Genomic DNA, 23,198 nt, shown 5'->3' on the forward strand with positions numbered 1-23,198 from the left:
TGGGCAGGGGTGCAGGGGAGCAGGAGGAAACGGGACCAAGCTGGGCCTGTACCCCAGGCCACGCTCCAAGCTGGTGGGGTAGGCTCAGGGCATGCAGGCTGCAGCGAAAGACAGCTGGGCTTGGGCCCGGCCAGGTGTCTGCCGCCAGGCGTGCACCCAGCCTCCGTCCCCACTTCACAAAGAAGGGGACTGGGGTCTAGGGCACGTGCTTTGTGAACTATGTTCCCCAAGCTCTCCCCACCGGCCTGCAGCCCCGGCCAGCCTGGAGAGAGCCTGTGTGCCCAGAACCCCAGGCCTGCAGCTCAACCTGCTCCCCGTCTCACCATAAGAGGCACCTGGGACGGGTCCTTCCCAAGGCTGGGAGCTCTGACCGGATTGAGAACGCCTCTTCACCTTGTTTCTGCTTTGATCCCCAGCTCCCACCTGCCCTGCACCTGAGCTCCCTCCCCAAATCTCCAGGCCCACCTGTGCTCCCTGCCCCACCTGCACACATAGTTACTGGGGGCACCCAGACACTCGAGGGCAGAAGAGCAGCCCCCAGAGGACAGACCTGCTCTGGGCCAGGACAGCAGCTCCAGGCTCTGAGCGAGGCACGGCCAAGTCCCGAACCCTGGCCACCACGTTTCAGGGTACTGGACCTGGAGGCGGCCACTCAGCAGAGCCTCAGGTCTCCTGGTCCACAGGGCACCCAGCCCTTCCACATGAACGCCATGGCCCTGGTGCTGCAAGAGGGGCTGGTGCTGTGGGCCAGCAGGCAGCTCCAGAGCCAGGATGCCTAGTGCAGAGTCAGACTCCTGTTTGGGGGGACCCCGGTGATTCTACTGGGCAGCCCAGACTGGAAACGGCCTCAGCCTAACCCAGGAAGCCCCGGGCCCTTCCCTCCCAGCCCACCCTTGACCTTCACATGGCTGGGCCTGGTTGGATCCCAAGGTCAGTGGAACAGATCTGGGGCCAAGTGGCTGCCGGGCGGCACGAGGACCCAGCTCTGCCATGTGGCACGGCCTTCTCTCAGGAATCCTCTTCTGCTTCCTCTGAGCACAGCCCAAGAAAGACTCTTGGAAAGAGTCCTGGCAACACCCTCTACAGAAAGCAGCAGCCCCTGAGAGAAACCGCGTGTCCAACTCAGAAACTGCAGGCTGTCAGGACTCCCCGGCCACATGCTACTCTCCTCTGGGCCACTCCTGGCCTTTCCTATGGCTGTGGGACAGTGGGCAGGCCACAGAGGGGAGGTCGTGGGTGCCAGGCACCAGGTGTGCCCTGAGGGCCTCCTCCAGGGCTGGTCTTGCCAGCCACAGCATCGGGGTCAGGGCCCCCAAGGCTGGAGATGGTGCGTGGGAGCCACAATCGCAGTCTCAGGGACACTGGCTCGACAGCTTGTGCTCCCTCTGGGACACACAAACGTGCAACTGGGGACCCTGAGAAGGAAGCAAGGGGCTGCTGCCCTCAGCCGACCCAACGGGGGCCACAGGGGCAAGGGACACAGGCTCCCCTGGCCTTGACTGGGGTGGCACCAGCCCGGCCAGCAGCCCATTGCCTTTGAGGGAAGCCCATCCCCTCTCCTCTGGATCCTCCATCCCCAAGCACGGGGTGCAGCCCCAGCGGCAATGCCTGCCTCCCAGCGATGCCTCCCCAGTGCACAGTGAGCAAGGAACCCTATGGGGGCTAAGGCCAGGCCAGGGTGCAGCGAGCACTATGCCAGCCTCCCCAGAAAGGTGACTCACCGACCCTCTGAAGGAGGGGAGGGGAGGGGTAGCAGTGAGTGTGCTGACGGCTGATGGGGGCAGTGGGGCGACGGCTGACCGGGGGCAGTGGGGCACAGGGCCAGGCAGGCAGTGGCCCCGCATTTGGGTTAGGGTAGGAGCTGAGGAGGCAGGCTGCAGACAGGTCCCCGACCAGCTCCATTCCCCCTAACTAGACTCCTGGCCAATGCCCTGGGGCTCCAGCCTTCAGGGAGAGCACGGGGAAGGATGGGTGAGAACCACTGTGGCCAGCACCAGCCCTGGCCTTCAGGGCCCCAGACCATGGTGCAGTCGGCGGGACCCGGGGTTGGGAGCTCATCTTTTGGTAAGACGAGCTTATGTGTCTTGAAAGCGCAAAGGTTAAGAATGACTAAGCCTCACATGCCTCGTTACCCCAGTCCTGAGCACCCCACATCACAGCTGCAGCAACAGAGGCTCGGGGTGCACGGAGGCAAACCCCAAGCGGCAGGCAAGATCTGACCAGTGTGCACGTGTGCTCACACTGGCACCCATGGGAAGGACAGGCGAGCGTGCCATGCTGTGTGTGCACATGGGCCACAGCGGCCCACACAGCAGCACGGGGCAAACAGCCCGCCTCACCTTTCATAGCCGCAGGCCCCACGAGCAGGCCACCTGGGGACAACAGCCTAACCAGACCTCAGGGCAGCCAAGGCCACCACTCCATCCCATGCACAGGACTCATCATGGGCCCAAAGGCTGCACTGCAGGGGACGCAGAACACCGCCGCAGTCCAGAGGTGCCCTACCCCGTGGGAAGCCACGGCCCAGCACCTCTGAGCCTGACGGTGCCACCGGGGAGCTGCAGCTAGACTGCCAGCCCCATGCCATCCCAACAGACACAAACCACTCCGTAGCCTGCCTAGGGCCGCTCCCCAGGCCTGGCAGGACTGGAACAGTACTGCTCGCCCTACCCACCTCCTTCCCACACGAAGGGGCCAAGAAGGGGCCCTGGCAGAAGGCAAGAGCAGTGGGGGTGCCCAGAGCTCTTCTGGGCAGCCCCAGTCCTGGATGCATGGCCAGTATCATGAAAATGCTCCCAGGGGCCACCATGAGGAAGAGGCAGGTGGGGTCTCCTCCTCAACAGAACAAAGAAGATGCTGAGAGCTCTTTGGCAGGGGACTGACATCTCCTGGGAGAGGGCAGGTTGGGGGCAGGCTCCCCTGACTTGGGAGGAGGTAAAAGCACCCCTCCCGGGCCACTCCAGCCCTGCATGCGGTGGGAGGGGCAGCTGCAGGCCACCAGGAAGGCCTGGGTGGGTGGAGCCGATGGCCAGCTGCCCACCCCGGGCCTCCACACAGCCCTAGTGCTGCTTCATCCTCCCAGGCCCACACAGTGGGAACCAGCTGGGAAGCACTGGGGTGCAGGTCAGGGATGTGCCCAGATCCCAACCGCCCTGCTAACAGGGCTATGGGGCTGAATCTCACAGCGTCCTTCTGCCCCATGGGACAGAACATCTGATTTCCCACTGAGGGCAGCTCATGGCACCCACCAGGGCCCACCCCTGCCCAGGAGCTAGGCCAGGAACTGCCCCCTCCCTGCCCTCATCCTCCAGCCTCGCTGGCTGGGAACCGTGATCTCTGCCCAGCAGCACCCCCCATGGCTGGGTTTCTGGCCCGTCTACCCAGAGAGGGGATCAGGCTTCACCGCGGCAGGTTTCCCACACACACTAACAGCCACACAGGCAGACGGCCCGCCCAGCCCATAGGGCTCTCACTGCGAACAGCTGGCCTGGGACAGGGAAATAGACCCTGGGAGGGGCAAGCCGGGCCCTGCCACAGCCCCTGCCCAGCCCAGAGGGTTCTCAACAAGAAAACCACAGCCACCCCAGGGGCAGCCTGGCTCCTCCCAAGAGGCCTTCAATGAGACGAGGCAAGGAGACACAGGGCGGGGGCACAGGTGGTGGCAATGGCCCAAGGTCACGAGGCTACGGAGCACACCAAGACCCAGGTCGTGAAAGTGGTGATATGTGGGCACAGCCTCAGAAGTCTGAAGGCACTGACCCCACCCTCCACCCACTGGGACCCCCTCCCAGGCCTTGAGGGCTCCTCAAGTCTTGGTGCCCCACTGGGCAGGCCCTGCCCCCCAGCACTATGTCCGCCTCTGGGGAGCTCCCAGCAGGGAGGGGGACTGGCTGTGGGCAGGAAGCCCAGGTTGGAGCAGCTCCGGGCCTCCTGTACATGGGGCATCTGCTACTTATGTTTTCAAAGGGCCCAGAAACAAGCCACACCACCTGCAACCGTCCAGTGGCACCCGCCAGGGCAGGCAGGAGGTGGGACAGGCACGGAGGACTTCCTGGGAGCCCAGCCCATCCAAGCAGCATCCCCACACCGCCTTACCTCATTCTCACCACCCCACAGCCGTGAGGCCAGGACTCAGCCCCGCCCCCACCAGTGCACCTGTCTGGGGCTCTCAGAGCCTGAGGCCCCGAGAAGGGGTCCCCATGAAGAACGTAACTCGAGCACCCATGCATCTTTCAGAGGTGCTGGAATAGGAGGGAGGGTTTTTCTGTCCTCCACCCCCCACCCCACCCATGCAGCCCCAGCCTCTGGCCACAGAGGCGGCTCCCATATTGAAAGGAGAGCCAGCATCAATGGGCATGGCTGTCACGGGAGTTCTCCCTGCTGGGGGCTCAGGGGATCCCCACAAAGTGCCCTCTATGGAGGGGTCAGACTAGAAGGGGTGTGCCTGCCCAGGTGTGTCTCTGGGGTCCCTCTGCTGCTAGTTACCCTGTAAGCGTGCAGCCCAGTGCTGAGCCCCCTGACACCTGGTCCTCTGCCAGCCTTCCCTCGGGATCCAAGTTTACCTCTGAAATAGAACTGATGACCTGTGGCCTCAGCAGAGCCTGGCTGCTCACTGCAGACGTCACGCTGCTCCTGACAGGTCTCTGCATGGGCCACACACAACCCTGTGGGCCGCAGCACCGCACAGCACAGAAGACGCCCTGACCTGACTACAGGCCTATTTCCTTTGCCTCGTTAAAACTGTACTGGAAGCCGGGCACAGGGGCTCACGCCTGGAATCCCAGCACTTTGGGAGGCCGAGGCTGGAGGATCAGGAGTTCAAGACGAGCTTGGCCAACATGGTGAAACCCCATCTCTACTAAAAACACAAAAATTAGCCGGATGTGGTGGCGTGAGCCTGTAATCCCAGCTACTCAGGAGGCTGAGGTGGGAGAATCTCCTGAACCCAGGAGGTGGAGGTTGCAGTGAGCTGAGATCGTGCCACTGCACACTCCAGCCTAGGGAAGAGAGCAAGACTCCGTCAAAAAAAAAAAAAAAAAAAAAAAAAGAACCACACACACAAATGTATTGGGCTGAGTGCAGTGGCTCACACCTGGAATCCCAGCACTTTGGAAGGCCGAGTTAAGCAGATCACCTAAGCCCAGGAATTGGAGACCAGCTTGGGCAACATGGTGAGACCCCGTCTCTACAAAAAAAAGAAACACAAAAATTAGCCAGGCGTGGTGACGCACACCTGTAGTCCCAGCTACCTGGAAAGCTGAGGCGGGAGGATCACTTGAGCCCGGGAGGCAGAGGTTGCAGTGAGATGGTGCCCTGCACTCCAGCCTCGGTGACAGTGCAAGACCCTGTCTCAAAAACACATATATTGCCCTCTGATTTCAGCAAGAGCCCTGTCCTGGGTGACTTGGAGCCATCCAGCCTAGCCCTTCACATACACAGAACCTAAGCCCCCTCATCCTCATAGTCCAGGGCCCCTCAGGGGCAGGGGCTAGTGACAGGGGCTAGCGACGGGGCAATCTGCCACACGCCCTGCCCAGAGGCGCCCCAGACTAAGCCTCTTCTCCCTGGAGGAGGTGCTTTCGGCTGTGTTGGCCACCGCTCCCTCGTCAACCAGCACTCTGGTGGGCAGACCATGGCTGGACCACCTGGCCCCCACACCTCCCACTGCACACAACCCTCCAGGTTTGCTCCACATCCCCGGGGGCTGTAGCAAAGACAGACGCACAATGAAACCGAGCTCACCTGCAGCACCAGTGGCTCAGAGCCGGACAGGGGTCCCACAAGAGCAGGCGGCTTCAGAACTCTCCTGCCATACCCCTGCAGCTCATGCTTTCCCGATGCCCTGTCTGCAAGGTGATCTCAGGGAGGGTGGTGTTTGCAGCCATCCTGGAAGACACTGCCCACTACAGATGGAGGCCACCTCAGGACAACTGTCACCATTCCTCAAGCACCAGCTTGGTGAGCTCCCAGAGACAGTGGGAGACCACAGCTCAGAATTCCAGGATATCCGTGTGAGGGCCCCTGTCCTCACCCAACTTGGGCAGGCAGACCCTCTGCTGCGTTCTAGGAAAGTGGCCACCGCCAGGCTTCATGCCACCAGGAGTGCGTTCTCTGCAGGCTGCCCCACCCCTGAATCACCCCGAGATAACGCAGAGGGCAATTGGCGGGAGAAGAGCTGCCGCCTCCCGCCACTAACCTGCTGGAGCCAGAGCGCACTGAGACGCAGCAACACTCCAGGGCCAACTGAGTCAGAGCGGGGCCGCAGGACGACGGAGAGCGAGCTGGCATGGGCTGGGGTGGGTGAAGGACGGGGCCTCACTACAGGCCCCACGGGGCCATGTTGGGGTACCCAAGGCCACCCAAGCGCCCAGGGCAGCCTGGAGGACTGCCTGGATGCCAGGAGTCTCCCAGACAGAGCTAGCCAGTGGGGTAGGGTGCAGTCCTGGAACAGAAGTCCGTGTTCCCAGGTGGTCCTGTCTCTCCAGGGTAGCCTCCCCGTCCCCCAATGGGCAGGAGGGGCAAGTGTGCCTGGGAGAGACACCGGGCACAGTGCCCCTGCGGTGCCCACAGCCTGTTTTAGGATGGGCCCTGGAGCAACATGGCTGGCACAGAGCAGACCCTGGTGGGCTCTGAGCCCCACTCTCTCTCAGCCCTTCCCACAACTCCAGCAGGTGGGGACACAGTCCCGGAGTCCACAGTTACTGAGACCAAACAGTCTATGACACCAGGCCCTAGGGGAGAGCTCCCTGGGGGTCTGGGCTAAGGTTCCCAGAGCCCCTGACATGTGCCATGCTCTGCAAGGAGCCATGCCTCTGCAAGCGCAGGGCAGCCTAGGTACTTCATGCCTGACTGCGCTGGTCAGACACACCTGGCTGAAGGGCCCAGAGCTCACCACCAGCCGGTCTGCCTCAAAGAAACCCCAGCTGGGCCATGAGGCCGCGGCCTCAGAGCCGGGCCCCCAACCCATCACACTAGCAGCGGGCAAGCCACACAAAGGTGGGTCAAGGAAGGGGCCAACAGCAGCTGGTCCCTGGCCCTGGGGGAGGAGACTGGCCCCTGTGAGCTCCAGGCGCACGCCTGACACCTGCACTGGGCAGCACCTTCGAGGCAAAGGGGAGTGAGCTGCGCTGTGCTGCACTGGTGGCTGCCTGGCCCTGGGCTTCAGCTCCCTGGGGGAACGAGAGGAATAGGGAGGGCAGCTGATGCTTCTGCACACAAAACCCCACAGCAGGGGACCTGCCGGCCACACTCTGCCCCGAGCCCAAGCTCCATGCCCATGCTGCGCAGACCAGCCAGCGGCAGAAGCCACACATGTGCCACGCCAAGTGCCACGCCAGTCCCTGGCCTGGGTGTAGACCATTGCCAGCCCCCGGATCAAAGGCACCAGAGGGAGCTTGGGGCCCCTGAGCTGATCTCCAAGACCAGGGATCCATAACACACACTCAAGCAAACCAACAGACAACTTGACACTTAACGTCTAGAAGCTGCTAAGTTTACGGTCATCATACCCAGCTACAGAATCCTCTGAAATTCCATCTGCTCTCTCTGCGAGCCCTGAGGCCCAGGCCACGCACAGTCGCACTTCGCCGTCCAGCCGGGCCAGATGCAGCCGTGGCAAGTGCTTGGCTTCTTCTGGCCTGGGTGGCACCTCCCAGCAGCGCTTGGCCTGGCCTGAGGCTACCCCAGGAGCTGGTGACAGTGCCAGCCTCCTGCCGAGTGAAAGCTCCTGACAGCAGGGTCGGCACAGCCTTGGACAGCCACGGGCAGGCGGACCAGAAAGGAGGGCCCTGAGGGGTGGCAGGTGGCGCAGGCACGGGCATGGGCGCGGTCTCCTCTTCAGGATTCCCGTGGCCATCTAGAAGCCCTGAAGAGAGACACGTGGCCCAGCCCTTTCCAGAACAGCCGGGTCCAGAGACTCCGTGTCCCTCCCAAGACAGAGCCACCCAAGGGACCCCAGAGCACGGAGAGAAGAGGTCTCAGCTGGGAGCCGGGAAGGAGCATCCCTGGGGCCCATCCTGAGCGGGCTCCTTGCATGTCGCCCTGCTCCCACGAGGACACAGACCAGAGACTGCGGTCACTGGACTCAGCCCTGGAAAGAGGGGGCTCCAATCAAGGGTGCCACAGACAGCCCTGGTCTTCCTGCTATGCCTTCCCATGCACCTCTCTACGGGAAGCACAGCTTGGCCAGCTGGGATTCCACCACTCAGCACTCAGCACACACGCAGTGACCAGAGCTGGCCAATGGTTGCAGCAGATCTGTACCAAGGGACAGGATGGGACAGGAGGACAGGAAATGGGCCAGGCCACGGGGGCAGGCAGTGCCTGTGCACCACTCTCCCAGGAGGCCTCCCCACCCATCTGGATGCCATGCCTGCCACACAACCCCAAGCCTGACGTTCTGCCTGGGCCTGGCACTGTCCCCACTTCAGTGGCATCAGCCTGCAGCTGGCCCAGAGCCCAGGGTGCTGGCACTGGTGCCGAAGATGTGGGGGACCTGGAGAACCCTCACAGCCACTATAGTTCAAGTCCACCGAGGGCCACACTGAAACCCATGCTAGGATGCAGGCTGCTGCCCCAATGGGGCCACAGAAGGCACTGACTTCAGTGGGGGTCCAGTGGGAGAGGCCCTGGAGAGACCCTGGCTGGACATTCTCTGTCTGCCATCAGCCAAAAGCCCAGCACCTCCTACCAAGAGTCACACCCATGCCATCAGGGCCTCGCTGGGCTGGCCCACCAGTCACGGTCCCAACATAGCCCCAGAGCTCAGCAGAGGCCCAGTGAGCAAGGGCAGGGCCAACTCTGGAGGATGAGTGGCAGGAAGACCAGGTGCCTGTGGGCAGGAAACACTGGGCTGGGGCTACTTCCTCTCCCAGTACTGCTGCTGGTGCCGAACAGGAGACCCCTTGGGGAACCAGGACTTCCGGCCCAACAGGACCCCGCCCAGAACATGATCAGACTTGGTGCAGGGGGAAACAACCAGTGGGATCACAGGGTTCCCAGACGATGCCCAAGTCCACATGGACTCTGACCACACCCAGCTTTGCCACGACCCACCTGTGGGACCACAGCAGGTGCCCTCAGGCAAGGGTCAAGGTGGAGAGACAGAGGAGGCTGGCAGGGGCCACTTATGGGCAGCAGATGGGGCGCAGAAGGCTGCAGCCCCAGCAGGGGCCTACACGGGGGCCCAGCAACATCCTGACCCCATGCAGAGAAGGGGCCAAATCCCAGAAGGCGCAGGCCACACTCGTCCCCAGCTGGAAAGCTGCCTCAGTGCCCAGAGCCACACCCACTCCCCAGCCCCTCAACAGGAGGCCAGCTGAGGCTGGCAGAGCCATGCCCCCGTTACTCCAGTGGGAGAACCAAGAGCTGGTGAAAAGACACCGCCAGGAGGCAAGCAGGAGGCAAGCAGCATAAGCCCTGCTGGCTGTGCCTGGAGACAGACCCCAGAGGCCGGTCACAGGAAGGGTACACGCCGGCAGAATGGGAAGAGGACCAGGCCAGCAGGGGTGGCCACTGGGACAGCCCTGTGCCATGCCCACCAGTCACCCGAGCACTCGGCAACGTGTCCCTGGCTGCGTGGTGGGGGTTGGCAGGTGATGAGAGAGCCTGTGTCCTGCACCCCAACACCCACTGCCTGGTGGACTCCTGAGAGAGGCCACCAGGGTGAGGGACCCACCCGGGGTGTCCTGCACTTGATTCAAAGTCTGACAAGACATGTGATTAGGGGGACGTGGCAGCCCTGGGCTGGGAGGAGAGGGACAAGAGGACTATCTCAATCCATTCAACAAAAGGACCAGCCCAAGCTGTCCCCAGTCTGGGGACCCAGCGTCCTACGGCAGTGTGAGTTCTGGCTCTCCTGAGAACGCCACCCTGCCCAGGCAGCCCAGATCTTCAGCTTTGCGCCCACAGTGCAGTGCAGCACCACCACGGCACACACACAACCCCATGCCAGTTCTGTGGAGTAATTAATTAGCACAGCCACAACACACGCAAAACTGGAGGCCTCCGGCATGCCTGATAATTTATGCAAGATTCAAGGATCGCTGTGGCTGCCTTTCCTGAAGCCTAATTCAGCATTTTCTTTTTCCCTTATGAAAGCAGGACTCCAGATCTAACTGCTCTCATGCCCTTTCACGGGGTTCACCACAGTAAAATCGAACAGCCCCGCTGCACACAGCAAGCAATGCTGGATCACATACCCCAGAGGCGCCAGGCAGAGCCTCCCAGGTGGGCAATGCTGGCTGCCAGCACAGCCCAGCTGGAACACCACACCAGGCCACAGCACCCGAAAGCACCGCCCAGCCCCACGGCAAACACCCAGCCCCACAGCAAACACCCAACCCCACGGCAAACGCCCAGCCCCACGGCAAACGCCCAGCCCCACAACAAACACCCAGCCCCACGGCAAACGCCCAGCCCCACGGCAAACGCCCAGCCCCACAACAAACGCCCAGCCCCACGGCAAACGCCCAGCCCCACGGCAAACGCCCAGCCCCACGGTAAATGCCCAGCCCCACTGCAAACACTCTCAACCCCATTCACAGATACGGAACCGAGCACCAGCAAGGAGAACGGACAGACAGGGCCAAAGTCTCCCGCCAGGCCATGCCCGCATCACGCCTGGCGGCTCATAACCCTGCCTCCTGGCATCCAGCAAAGATCCAAGCCTCCAGCACCGGACACAGGGCTGCTCCCCCGTACCTAGCAGCATGGGGCAGGGTGCCTGCCCCTCACTCTCGCTGGGGCCATGGGAGAGTCTCTGGCCCCTCTGCCCTGGCACCCTCCCCCACTGCCAAGACACAGTAAGCCCACCCTGGCACCCACCCTGTGGTGCGCCTCGGGCCCTGGGCACTCCTGCCTCCTCAGGGGCCGCCACTCATCTCTGCGCAGGGCAGGGGAGTCATCTTGTTCCTGACCACAGCGCTCCAGCTCCCCACAAGGCTGGGACCCAGACCCAGCCAGCTCACCACAGAAGCCAGGTGGCACTGCCGAGGGGCTGTGGGGCCAGCGCCCACGCCTGGGCCAGGCAGTGACAGACACCCTCCACGGTCAAGCTTCTGTTCTCAGGTTCTGTGCAGCAGGTCAGGGCTCCACCCATGCCTCACGTCCCATCCACGGCCAGCCTCCTGGGGAGACCGCCAGGCTCCGAAAGGCCTCCCAGCAGCCTGGCACAGGAGGTTACAGCTCGGATGGCACAGAAACCAGCCCCTCCGCTGGAGGCCGGGGCTCGAGGCTGGTGGCACCCTGCCCACTTGCTTACTGAGCCTCCGAGTGCTGCTGCCAACTTCCACCACCCGGTGCATCTCAAAGGGGGCAGGACAGTGTCAGGGTAGGGAGCCCTGTGGCTTTTCCTCCTGGTGGGCAGCCCTCTTGCCAGGCCCTCACCCCTCGGTTGCCCACTAAGCATGGTGACTGCCCCGCCTTCCTGCTCAAGGCCTGCCCATGGGGTCTCCTGAGGGAGTGAGGCCCTCCCTTCTGCCCAGGCCCAGTCCTCTGGGAGGGGGCGCCTCACCCACACCAGGAGCTGCCACAGCCTGAGGCTCAAGTGCACACAGGGCAGCCAGGGTGCTGCCCACAGCACCTTCCTACGGACAGGACGGACAATAATCCGGCAATTCCTGCAATACAAAACATGAGGCAGGAGGAAGGAATGCCCACGGTGGCGGGGCGGCTGGGACGCAATCTTAGAGGAGCTGGCCTGGCAGGGTGGACCATGGCCCACCTCACAGACTCCCGAATGAGGGGAGCAAACTGTGCACCCCTAAGGGTGGGGGAGGAGTCTGGCCAGAGGTTGGGCCTGGTTGGAGCTACAGAGGGTCTTCGGTGGGGGCAGGGCCAGTCGAGAGAAAGCAGTTGGGTTTTTCCCATGCACTGGAATCCACAGGCTGCGGGGGTCACTGGGAGAAGCCGCTGGGGACAGAGGAGCAGAGGGGCCACCACATTCCCAAGCTGGTGCCCGCTCAGTGACATCCCCGTAAGCATCTGTGGCCAAACAGTGCAAAGCTATAGCACGGGCTGGGTGCAGAATCTACCCGGGCCTCTGATGCCAGGGCTGCCTGGCAAACCACCCCCTCTCCAAGGTACCGGGAGGCAACACAGAAATGACCACGTGCACAGGGAGGACCCAAGGACACAAGAGGGCCCCAGGACTCAGAGGGGTCCCATGAACAGCCGCCAAGGCAGGCCCTTCCGAGACCCAGCAGTCAGGAGGCAGTGCTCGTGGAAATGTCGCACCACAGTCAGGGGAGACCCCACAAAGGACTAGGCGGACGGCCAGGGCTCCTGGGAGGCTGCCTTTGGCTTTGCCAGGGCTAGAGGGTGAGACCCAGTATCCTCACCCTCTAGCCCATGTGCCTGAGGGACCCCAGCTCCTCAGGTCCCACTCTGGGTCCCGCTCTGGGGCTGAGGGAAGCCACGACAACCACCTGGTGGCAGGGAGGGGCTGAGGGCCAACAGCTCACACGGCGTATCCCTAAGCACTTCCTCAGAGAAACTCGGACTCAGGGAATAGGCATCCAGGCCCCTAAAGACTCACCCGGGTGGGGCAGCCCTGGCACCTGGTGACACCAGAGGAGGGTCCAAGACCCACGCCTGCCCTTTCTGCCAGTGACCTGGGGTGAGTGGAGACTCCACTTCTCGTCTGCGAATGCTGACAGCAGTTCCTCCACACCCTGGGGCCGGCACGGCGGACTGAGGGACGGGTAGGAATCGCCTTTTGTGCAGCAAGCTCTGGGCCAGAGGCAGATGCCTGGCCTGGCACCTGTCAAAGCCTGGGCAGCCAGCAGGCCTCGACCCAGCCTGGTTGTCCACACGACACCACCATGTAAGCCAGGCCCTTTCTGTCCACCTCAGGTGTGCCCAGGACCTGCCAGGCCCACACCCTCACCCAGCACACTGGCAACAAGTCTGGGAAGGTGGCTGCTTCCCAGGCAGGGCCTTGGGCTCATTCCAGGCCATGGGGTAAGGGGGCAGGCCAATGGCATGCATCCACCATCCTGGGTGGGTGAAGCAGAGGGGGCCCTCCCACCCCAACAGATGACGACACCACTGCCTACCCACCTACCATGACTTTTCCTTGGCATAATAGAGCAGATGCTTCCATGTGGCTGGTAGGAGTTCCATCACCTCCCGCCACCAAGAAGCTCCTCAGCCTGGGCACATTGGGGTGGGTGGGAGAGCTGGCCCTCACTCTGGCCTGGCCTGGAGTGTACAGCCTGGACAGCGTTCCTCTGCACAGGCCAGCTAGGCTTAGGGAGTCATGCCTGTCATCCCAGAGTGGCCGAGCACAGCAACGGGCCCCAGGAGGACGTACCACAAAGCTGGACCCCCATCCCCCGCACCAGAGTGAGGGCCTGGCCACACGGCTCAGCTGTGTGTTCTGTAAACACTGCACACCAAGAGCACTAATTGCCACAGTTACATGAGTGGCAAGCAGGACACCATTTTCAGACTCTGAAAAGGTTTTCATCTCTTCTGCCCAAATGCCCTCTCTAACACCGGTCCACCAGAGACAGATCAACCCAGGCAGGTCTCTACTGCAGCCTCCAGCAAAGGCTACTCGCCCAGGCCGCCCTTCTGGGGCTGTCTTATAGCTTCTTTTTTTTTTTTTTTTGAGACAAGGTCTCATTCTGTCACCCAGGCTGCAGTGTGCAGTGGTGCGATCATGGCTCACTAGAGCCTCAACCTCCCAGACCTAAGTGATCCTCTCACCTCAGCCTCCCGAGTAGCTAGGACTCCAGGCATGTGCCACCACGCCCAGGTAATTCTTGCGTTTTTTGTAGAGATGGGGTTTTGCCACTTTGCCCAGGCGGGTCTTGAGCTCCTGGGTCCAAGTAATCAGCCGCCTCAGCCTCCCGAAGTGTTGGGATTCCAGGCATGAGCCTCGGCGCCCGGCCAGTGTCTCACATTCTCATCCCCCAGCTGCCAACAGACCCATCCCCAGGAGAAAAGGAAAGGAAGAAATGGAAGGCAAGGGGCACACTGACGGCAGAGGGAGAGACCCCCAGGAATCCCCTGCCCCACCCCAGCCGAGGTCTGACTCCAGGCCCCGAGGACTTCGCAGGGCCAGGAGAGGGGAGGGGAGAAAAGGCACCGAGGAGTCAGACTGGAGCCTTCCTAACAGTCTCAGTCCCCAGGCGTGAGGCGTGAGCCGCCACGCTGCTGCTGAACAATGCACTTTTGAATTCAATTAAAGCGATTATCTGTTGTGCCAAATAAATTGTGTACAGCATATATCCTGCGGCACTTTACACCTCCAGGCTCATTATTCCCTAACTGTTTCCTCCTGTTTATGCCTCTCAAATTAAATTGCTGATAATATGCGCCAAAATAAAAAATGAACGCACCTTGTCCCAAGAAAATTGATTCTCCCTTTTCCTGAACTGGCGATGGCCAGGTTTTATATACTCTGTTCTTGGTGATCATTAGTAATTCAATTTTCTTTTTATTAGCCCCCTTATCTGCTGAGCAATATAGTGGCAGGGCTGACCTCTTTCGCACGGGTAAATGTTTAAAATCTTTTCCCTGATTAATTTTGCCAGTTAAGAAAAAGAGGAGAAATGGCCCGGCTCTTAGCCATCACAATGAATAAAGCTTAATGTTGATTGTGATGGAATTTCTAATGCCAGGGAAATTGATTGAACGCGGCAATTACGCTGCAATAGTAACTCAGGGGAGATGGGATCGCTTTCTCCTGGCCGTAGCCTTTTGGTTATTTAAAATAATCCAATTTGCAAGGATAATTATGTATTAGCGTTTTATCTGCCACTTGAAATGAACAGGGGAGTTTCGATACTGGCCCAGCATTAGCAGGTTATTGCTGCAAATTACTTGATATCTGCTTTCTTTCACATAAAGAGGAAATTAGGCCATCAATTACCAAAAAAGGGCGGACAGAGGGGATAGGAGGGGCAAGCACGCCCTCTGCTGGCCACTGGGCCACACGGCAAGGCTGAAGTGTGGCGGGGGAGGGAGGGGCAGCAGGGTTGCCTGGCAGCTTTCAGAAGCCCGTCCCTAGTGCAGGAGCCCACAGGGCAGTCGTCCCCATCTGGACACTGGGACACTGCCCTCTCCTTGAAGAGAGGTGGAGCTGGAACTAAGCTTTTGCTGGGCAGAAAATGGGGAAAGAAAACTCCAAACAGCCAAACGAAGGAGCAGCCCCACCTGGCGGCCCCATCCACAGCCCACACAACCCCGGCATCCAGGAACGGACGCCCCAGCCGATGGAGGCCTTGGCCACGCGGGAGGGCTCACTGGCTCACCAGGGCACTGCAGTGTTAAACGAAACAAAGCTGGGCCCTGCCCAGAAGCCCACGTGACCAGGACTGAGGACAGGCAAGCCTCAGTTCTTAGGCAGGCAGGGAGGGAGATGGTGGGCCCTGTGGGAGGGCGCCTTGGGGAGCCACTCACCAGCTTCCCGGGCCCCAGCCTCCCACCTCAGCAGATGCCCCGGCCATGCCCATCTCCCCTGCAGCCAGCTTGGAGTCTTGCAGTGGTTGTCTCTGGGATCAGCTGCCTGAGTGACCAGGCCAAGATGCAGGCTCGGCCTCTCACCTCTGCACACATCTTCATGGGCTCCTTGCCCGCTTGAGAGCGTGTGGACTCTGCTCCTTGGCCTGGCGTCCACAGCCTCGCACACAGGCCCTCCTGACTCACTGCCTGCTCAGGCCTGCCAGACACCCTGGGGCCCTGGACCTTCCCCTCCCAGGGTCCTCCCCTGTCCCTCCCTGGCTTCCCAACGTAACCAGAACCAACCCCCTTTCCCTCCTGTGGCCTACAAGACCCTTTCCCAGGACCTGGTTCCTCTGCTCCGTTGGCTCCACCCCCTCCAAGTCACACTCCCAGAAGGTGAACCGGCCCCACAGCCTCCTTGTGCTCCAGAATGCAGTAAGCTCATTCCCACCTCCATCTCAGCCTACAGAGTTGAGCCCTATTTGCTCCTCTCTGCTCAGATCACCTCCTCAGAGAAGCCCTCCCACTCGCCGACCACCTCTCTGCAGCTGGTCCTGTGCTATCCCCCTGCCTGTTCCTCAGAGGCATTTTCCACCCAGAAGCACCTTTCTGGCTGATGTACAAGCACTCCGGTGGCTGCCTGTCTCCACCACTGGAAGGCGGCTCCAGCCTCATCATCTCTTCACCTTCACTGCAGGATCCCCAGGAGCCTGCAGGCTGCCAGGCACAGTGACTCAACCGTGCTTGCCAGATGGGCCAGTGGTGGGCAAGTCAGGGGGATGCCTTCCCCACCCCCACCCCTTCCTCACACAGGACCCTCTCCTCTCACTCCATGCAGTTGTCACACTGGTCTTTTTTTTTTTTTTTTTTTTTTGAGATAAAATGTCACTCTGTCACCCAGGCTGGAGATCTCTGCTCACTGCAACCTCTGCCTCCTGGGTTCAAGTGATTCTCCTGCCTCAGCCTCCCAAGTAGCTGGGATTAAGGCGCTTGCCACCATGCCCAGCTAATTTTTGTATTTTTAGTACAGATGGGTTTTGCCATGTTGCCAAGGCTGGTCTTGAACTCCTGACCTCAGGTGATCTGCCCACCTCAGCCTCCCAATGTGCTGGGATTACAGGTGTGAGCCACCACACCCAGCTTCACATTGGTCTTTATGAGTTTGGCTGGGCACAGTGGCTCACACCTGTAATCCCAGCACTTTAAGAGACTAAGGCAGGAGGATCCCATGAGCCCAGGAGTTCAAGACCAGCCTAGGCAATAAAGCAAGACCCTGTCCCTACAAAAAAAGTAAAAATCAGCCAGACACAGTGACCTGTACCTGCAGTCCCAGCTATTCAGCAGGGTCACTTGAGCCCAGGAGGTTGAGGCTGCAGTGAGCTGTGACTGCACCACCGTACTCCAGCCTGGGAGGCAAGCAGGGCCCTGTTTCTAAAAACATTAAAAAAAACAGATGAGATTAATTACACCCTTCCCCCTAGTGCGGCAGGACCGCAGCAGCCCCACAGCTGTGCACTCCGCAGTGGTCAGCCGGTGAAGCTGGGGGCCTCCCAAGCCCACACCCCTCCCGGCAGGAGTCCAGGGGGCACCAAGCAAGGCCCCAGCAGCCGGAAGCAGCCTCCCCCATCCCCTGCCTATGCCCCACTCTACTAGAGGCCCGAAGAGGGAGCAGGCCAGGTGAACAGGGCTGACCCTGCACCCAGTGGGGAGCCTCTCACCCCAACCACCACGCCATCTGCAAGCCTCGGCGTCCTAGGGCTCAGCAGCCCCTCCTGGCCTCCCAGAGCTGGACGCCTCCTCAACCCCTCCTCCCCAGGTGACCAGGGGACACTGCCAACTGTCCAAGCCAACCCTACTATCCACTCCCAGACAAGCCCATGACCCAACCCCCATCCGGCCACCTCACTGTGGCCACCAGGGACCACATGGGTCTCTGCTTGCTCCCTGTCACCAGGATGAAATCCACGTGTTCTGGCATGCAGCAGGTGTCTGCTAATAGGGGACAGCCGACCAGCGCCCCCAGCCTCACTTTCGCCTGCCCCCCCTTCCCCGTGCTGCACCACCCGGCTGTATCGCCCCATTCAGTCCTCCACCTGGGACCGCATGCCCTGCCCTCCCGGGCAGCCCCCACACGACTCTTGGCTCTACCCAGGCCCAGCTCCTTCCACAGTCTTCTGAAGCCTCCCTAGATGACAGTATGCCTGAATGGGTTTCTTTTTTTTTTTTTTAGAGAGAGTCTTGTTCTGTCGCCCAGGCTGCAGGCTGGAGTGCAGTGGCGCGATCTCAGCTCACTGCAACCTCCCAGGCTTGAGCAATTCTCCTGCCTCAGCCTCTCGAGTAGCTGGAATTACAGGCATGTGCCACCACGCCCAGCTAATTTTTGTATTTTTGGTAGAGACAGGGTTTTGCCATGTTGGCCAGGCTGGTCTTAAACTCCTGGCCTCAAGTGATCCTCCTACCTTGGCCTCCCAAGGAGCTGGGATTACAGGCGTGAGCAACCACGCCAGCCTTGGCTAGATTTCTAAGCACCAGTTCCCAGTCGGAGTGCCCAGGTCCAAGCCTGCTCAATCCCCAACACCCCACCTTCTCCAGATGTCACAGACACAAGCTCAGGAAGCCATTGCCCTAAGGCGCCCAGGGGAGCCACAGAGTCACACGGGACCAGGTGCACACAGACAAACGTGGCTCCACGCTGACCCCCACAGTGTCTGGGGGGTGCCACACCCAAGGGCTAGACTCTCACCACATACCCCCAACCACGTGCCCGCCTAGAGGCTGCTCCCCCAGTGTGTCGGCACCATCACCACAGTGGGAGTCAACTTCAAAGGGGCTACACCCCACAATCTCCAGGCCGGGGCCTTCCCCAGCCGCCATAGGGGCTCAGACCACTTCTCTGCAGGTCGGGACCTTCCCCGGCCACCACAGGGGCTCTCAGGAGCTCAGACCACTTCTCTCCAGGCGGGACCGGGTGCACTCAGAGTGGTACGGCGGGAGACCAGACCAATTCTTTCAGGCCACTCAAAACACTCACACAGTACCACGTGACACACAGCACCACGCGACACACAGTACCACGCGACACACAGCACCACGCGACACACAGTACCACGCGACACACAGTACCACGCGACACACAGCACCACGCGACACACAGCACCACGCGACACATAGCACCACGAGACACTCACACAGCACCACGAGACACTCACATAGCACCATGTGACACTCAGAAAGGGCAGGGCAGGTAGACTTGCAGCCCCAGCCAGCCGAGCACAGAAGGGCCCTGGAGGGGGCAGAGGCCTGGGGGTGCCCAGCACAGCACAAGTGAGGGCTTTACCCCTGCCTAAGGGCTCAGCAGCCGCCGCCCTCTCCTCCCTCAGGAGTGATGCAGCTGGGTCCATACCAAGAGACACACAGAAGAGGCCACAGCGCCTGCCTAGCAGCACATCCCACACCCAGATTGCAGGGCGCAGCACCCGGGCCCTCTCTACCCGCCAGCCCACCACCACCGTCTGCCAGGCAGTGCCCACCCAGCCAGGGCCTCTAACAGCATAAGGCAGGGAAGGTGCCCATGGCTCCTAACAGGCCAGCAGATCCAGTGCAGGCATGCCCAGCCCCAGTACCCAGCGCCCCTGCTCCCAGCATACCTTCCTTGGTGGTGAGGTGGGCCCGGCTCGGTGGCAGGCGGCACAGTTGGTGCGTGGTGACCTGTACCAGGCCCTTGTTGGGGGTCTTCTTCAGGACAGGGCTGCTCTTCCCCCGGAGGGCCAGTCTCCGCCGGAGGCTGAGGTGGCTCTTGGCGGTGGTGGCAGGTGAGGGGCTGCTTTTCTTGTCTCCAGGAAGGCTGTGGAGACAAAATACAGGCAGCTCTCAACAAGCCCTGGGGGTTCTGCCCACCTACCCTTCCTCACCAGGACCCGAGGAGCATGGGAGCAGCTCCTGAAGGCCAGGACCCGGCCACATCGGGTCCTTTCTGGACCGTGCCTCCCTCAACCCATGGCAGCTCTGCCCACCCTCCACAGCCAGGCTGAGGCGGCAGGCTTGGATCCACAATCCCAGATGACCCCAGAACTAGGGCAGGCTACCATGCTCCCAGGGAGAACAGAGGGGCCTCAGCACTCTGTCCCCACACACAGGTCCACCCCTTCCCCATCTACCCAGGCCAGAGGAGTCCCTGCGTGGGGCAAAGGGAAGGGCCAACAGCCCTGAGGAGAGCGTCCACATGGCCTTCCGAGCCCCTCAGTAAGGGGGCAGCTTCTCCACACTCCCTCTCCACACTTCCTGGACAGAGGGAGCTGCCAGCATGGTTTAGAGCAGAGCTGCCACCGAGAAACAGCCAGGAGTGGGAGCCAGGTGCCCATGTGCCTCAAGACAGCACCTGTCTCGGGAAGCAGGGCCAGAGAGAATGAGCTACACGAGCCAGCGACCTGGACCAGACAGCAGGGGTGCACAGCAAGGAGGTGCCTTCCCAGACAGTGCGCGCCGCTGTGTCTGATGACGAAGGCAGGACCTCCACCCTCTGCCCAGCAGGTGCAGCCGCCACCTTAGCTGCCAACCTGATGGAGTCCCTGAGCCTAGACCAAGCACTGCGCCATGACACCATCTCTCAGTCTCATCACAAGTCCGCAAGGGTGGAGGCCGGGAGAGAAGTGTGCCAAGCAAGTGAGTGACTCTGCCTGGCTGCCTGGCCAAGGGGGCTGGGACCTAACACCAATCTGCTCGCCCTGGGACCAGAGGCCAACCGCAGCCTCAGCACTCCGCAAGGCAGGCCACAGAGCCCAAAGCCAGGAATGCCCAAGGAGGCTCCCGCCTACCAGCAGCCCCTGGCCCCCGCCCATCAGCCCAGCTGGAGCAGTCCTCAGCCTGGGGGCCAGCAAAGGCCAGGTCTCCTGGAGCCCAAGCCCTAGACACAGGGCAGGAAGGAAAGACCAGACACCCCTGGCAGGGCCCAGAGCCCTGGTCCACCTCCCAGCACACACCTGTGGCTGGCAGCTCCAGGCCAGGGGCAGACACCTGCTCTGTCTCACCATCCCCCTGGGGACACATGGACCCTGGGCTGGTCCCTGGGAGCTACTCTCCCTGCGCCTGGCCTGGCACAAAGCCTTCCCTCTGGGAACCCTGTGCAACTGGAATGGAAGCTGCTGTCTCTCACCAGCAGGAGAAAACATGGGCTTGCCAGCAGCATGAGGGGCGGGAAACCTGCCCCCTAACTCTGCGCCCCAGGCTAGCCCAAACCACCACAGCAGCACTTCCTGCCTCATTTCTTGCTGGAAATGTGAACCCAACTGCAGGCAAAGCTCCGAGCTCAGCAGATCCATCGGGGTGCCAAACAAACCCTCCTTACAGCCCCTCACACTCCACCGCAGCCGGCCAAGATGCCCACCTTGTACTGCCCCGCCTCCGGATGATCTTGGTGCGGCTCTTCACTTTGTAAGCCGAAAGCGGGGTCTCCCCAGAGACGGGCTTCAAGCCACTGAGTCCTACGGCTGGTCTGTCCCCCGGCGGGGACCTAGACAGGACTGGGGAGAGCTGGGAGGCATGGTCCTTGCTGCCGGCCTCTGACCGCCAACGGAAGGAGGAAGAGGAGGAGGCCGAGGGGCTGGAGGCCTTCCACTTGTACTTGCTGGGGGCAGATCCTGGCTTGGAGGACATGGCTGGCTTCCTGGGCTTGGGCTCTGGGTCAGCTATGAGCTGCGGCTTCTCCACCTTGTTTGTCGTGCCAGCAGGGACCTTGCACACATTCTCTGCAGCCACTCTGGGACTGAGGGCCCTCCGAGCAGCCCGGGGACTCTTTGCGGAGGCAGCCACCCATTTGTAGTTGTTTTTCCGGAACTTGTTAGTTCGACAGGTCACAACCAGTGAGGCCTCCCGGGCCTGCCTGGGTCCTGAGGCCAGTCTGGCTGGGCCCACCACTGAGCCCGACGGAACTGGCTGATCTGCGTGGCCAGCATCTACTCTCCTGTCCCCAAGGAGCTGTGGAGCACAGCTGGCCACGGAATGAGAACCCAGCTTCCGGCCCGGGGCCACGCCAGTGCGTGGGGGCAGAGCAGAGGATGGGAAGCTCGCCTTGATGGCAATCATGCTCTCATTGACTGTCCGGCGGGGCTCCCGGGGGCTGTCGCCCACACTGCCCACTGATTTCACCACCCTGGGCTTACCGGCCTCCTTCTGGCAGACCAGAAGAGGATCTTCCACACTGCAGGTACCCCTGATTCTTGCTGGTCTCGAGGGCTGCAGCTGTCCCCGAGGGGGCTCACCTTCACCTTCCCGGGGCCTTTGGTCACTCCAGGGGGTGTCCTCATATTCTTCCAAAGAGCCCCGCTGGGCCCCTGAAGCACTGGCAGAGCCAGACTTTGATGGTGGTTTAACTTTGATGACCACGTTCTGACCTTGACTGAGCTGGACCTGTCTCCCAAGGATGTGCTGCTGTGGGACAGGAGCCTGGCCACCCCGGGCCCCGTGCAACGGCCGCACAGCAGGGTCGGCAGGTGGGTCTGAGGGTCCCGGGGGCCGATTCACGAGGGAGTATTTCTTGCGCCACGAAGGCCCATGGTGTGAGGAGTAGCCCCTCCGGCTTGGACGAGGGTAGCGAGCACTGAAGGCCCTGCCACTGTGGTAAGTGGGTGGCTGCCACCCAGAAACTGTTGGGGTACCAGGGTCTGGGGCATTGCCATGGAGGGTTTTGTAGTCATCAATTAGACCTGAGAAGACAGAACCACAGGCTCAGTTAGCCAGAGGGTAACCCTAACAATCATGACTACCCTGGAAGGGTATCAGCTGGCAAGATACCCCCAGATCTCATCTCACTTCTGAGCCCCTGCCGGTTTCAGGAGGCACAGCCCCCAGCACCTGGGACTCACTGACAACTCAGTCTGAGTCACATGGGCCTGTCACTTCTATGAGCCTTTTCTCCAACAGCTCCACTTCAATCCTACTTCCACCTGCTTAACACAAAAATGAACCATGTGGTTCAACCCTTACTTGCTGGTCTACTGAGTCCACAGTCCTTTGATGAGAAGTATCACTCAGTCTCAAGAGAATCGCAACGATCCCCTCTGCACTGTTTGAATCAGAGGGGACAAGTCGGCCGCACAGGCCCTCTGGCTTGCCTACAGATGGAAAGGAGTCACTCCACTAAGGGTAACAGAACTGACACTCCTGAGGACGCCATGCCTGACAACAGGAAAAAAGAATACTAGGAGCAGAGGCCACTGCCCTGACAGGCGTCATAGTCTTCCCTGCAGAAGACGAGAGAGCAATGGGCTAGAGTCCTACTGCAGTAAACTGACACAATCACAGGACTTTCTAAATAAGTCCCTGGATAGCTATCCCGGTGCAGGAGGGCCAGGAACACAGGCAAGGGCAGCAGCAGCCAGGGGTGCTCCGACTCAACCAGCAAACGAGCAGCAGCCAGCCTCCAGTCATCAGCATTCCCCCACCAGAGGCCCTGCCCCTGGGGACACAGAAAGCCATGTCCAGACGTGGTGACACCCCAGAGCAGGTGTGATGGGAGCCCAAGAAGTGTCCCCAAGTGGGAGGCAGTCCGCCTGGCCTCTTATCCATACACACTTTCCCAATCCTTAAGTCTTCCCTTTGTGAGAGTAAAAGCAAAAAGGAGTTTTAATTTTTGTTAGTTTTTTTTGTTTGGTTGGTTTTGGCTTTTTATTTGAGATGTTATTTGGCTTTTTTTATTTATTTATTTTATTTGGCTTTTCTCTGCTGCCCAGGCTGGAGTGCAGTGGCCCAAT

The 23,198-nt window shown here is 60.9% G+C and overlaps 1 protein-coding gene across 2 annotated transcripts in view; it reads right to left on the reverse strand.

Annotated features, from left to right (window-relative positions):
* The window catches only part of ZC3H3 (zinc finger CCCH-type containing 3), a 104,472-nt gene that overhangs the window by 80,029 nt on the left and 1,245 nt on the right, over positions 1-23,198 (reverse strand). For both annotated transcript variants that reach the window (XM_008001767.3, XM_008001768.3), the window contains exons 2-3: positions 20,834-22,151; positions 19,098-19,294 (exon numbers count right to left, since the gene is read on the reverse strand). In XM_008001767.3, the coding sequence (XP_007999958.3) occupies positions 19,098-19,294; positions 20,834-22,151 (1,515 nt within the window). The remainder of the gene's footprint in view (positions 1-19,097; positions 19,295-20,833; positions 22,152-23,198) is intronic.

The sequence above is a fragment of the Chlorocebus sabaeus genome, chromosome 8 (genome assembly GCF_047675955.1).
Source record: "Chlorocebus sabaeus isolate Y175 chromosome 8, mChlSab1.0.hap1, whole genome shotgun sequence".
NCBI lineage: Eukaryota > Metazoa > Chordata > Mammalia > Primates > Cercopithecidae > Chlorocebus > Chlorocebus sabaeus.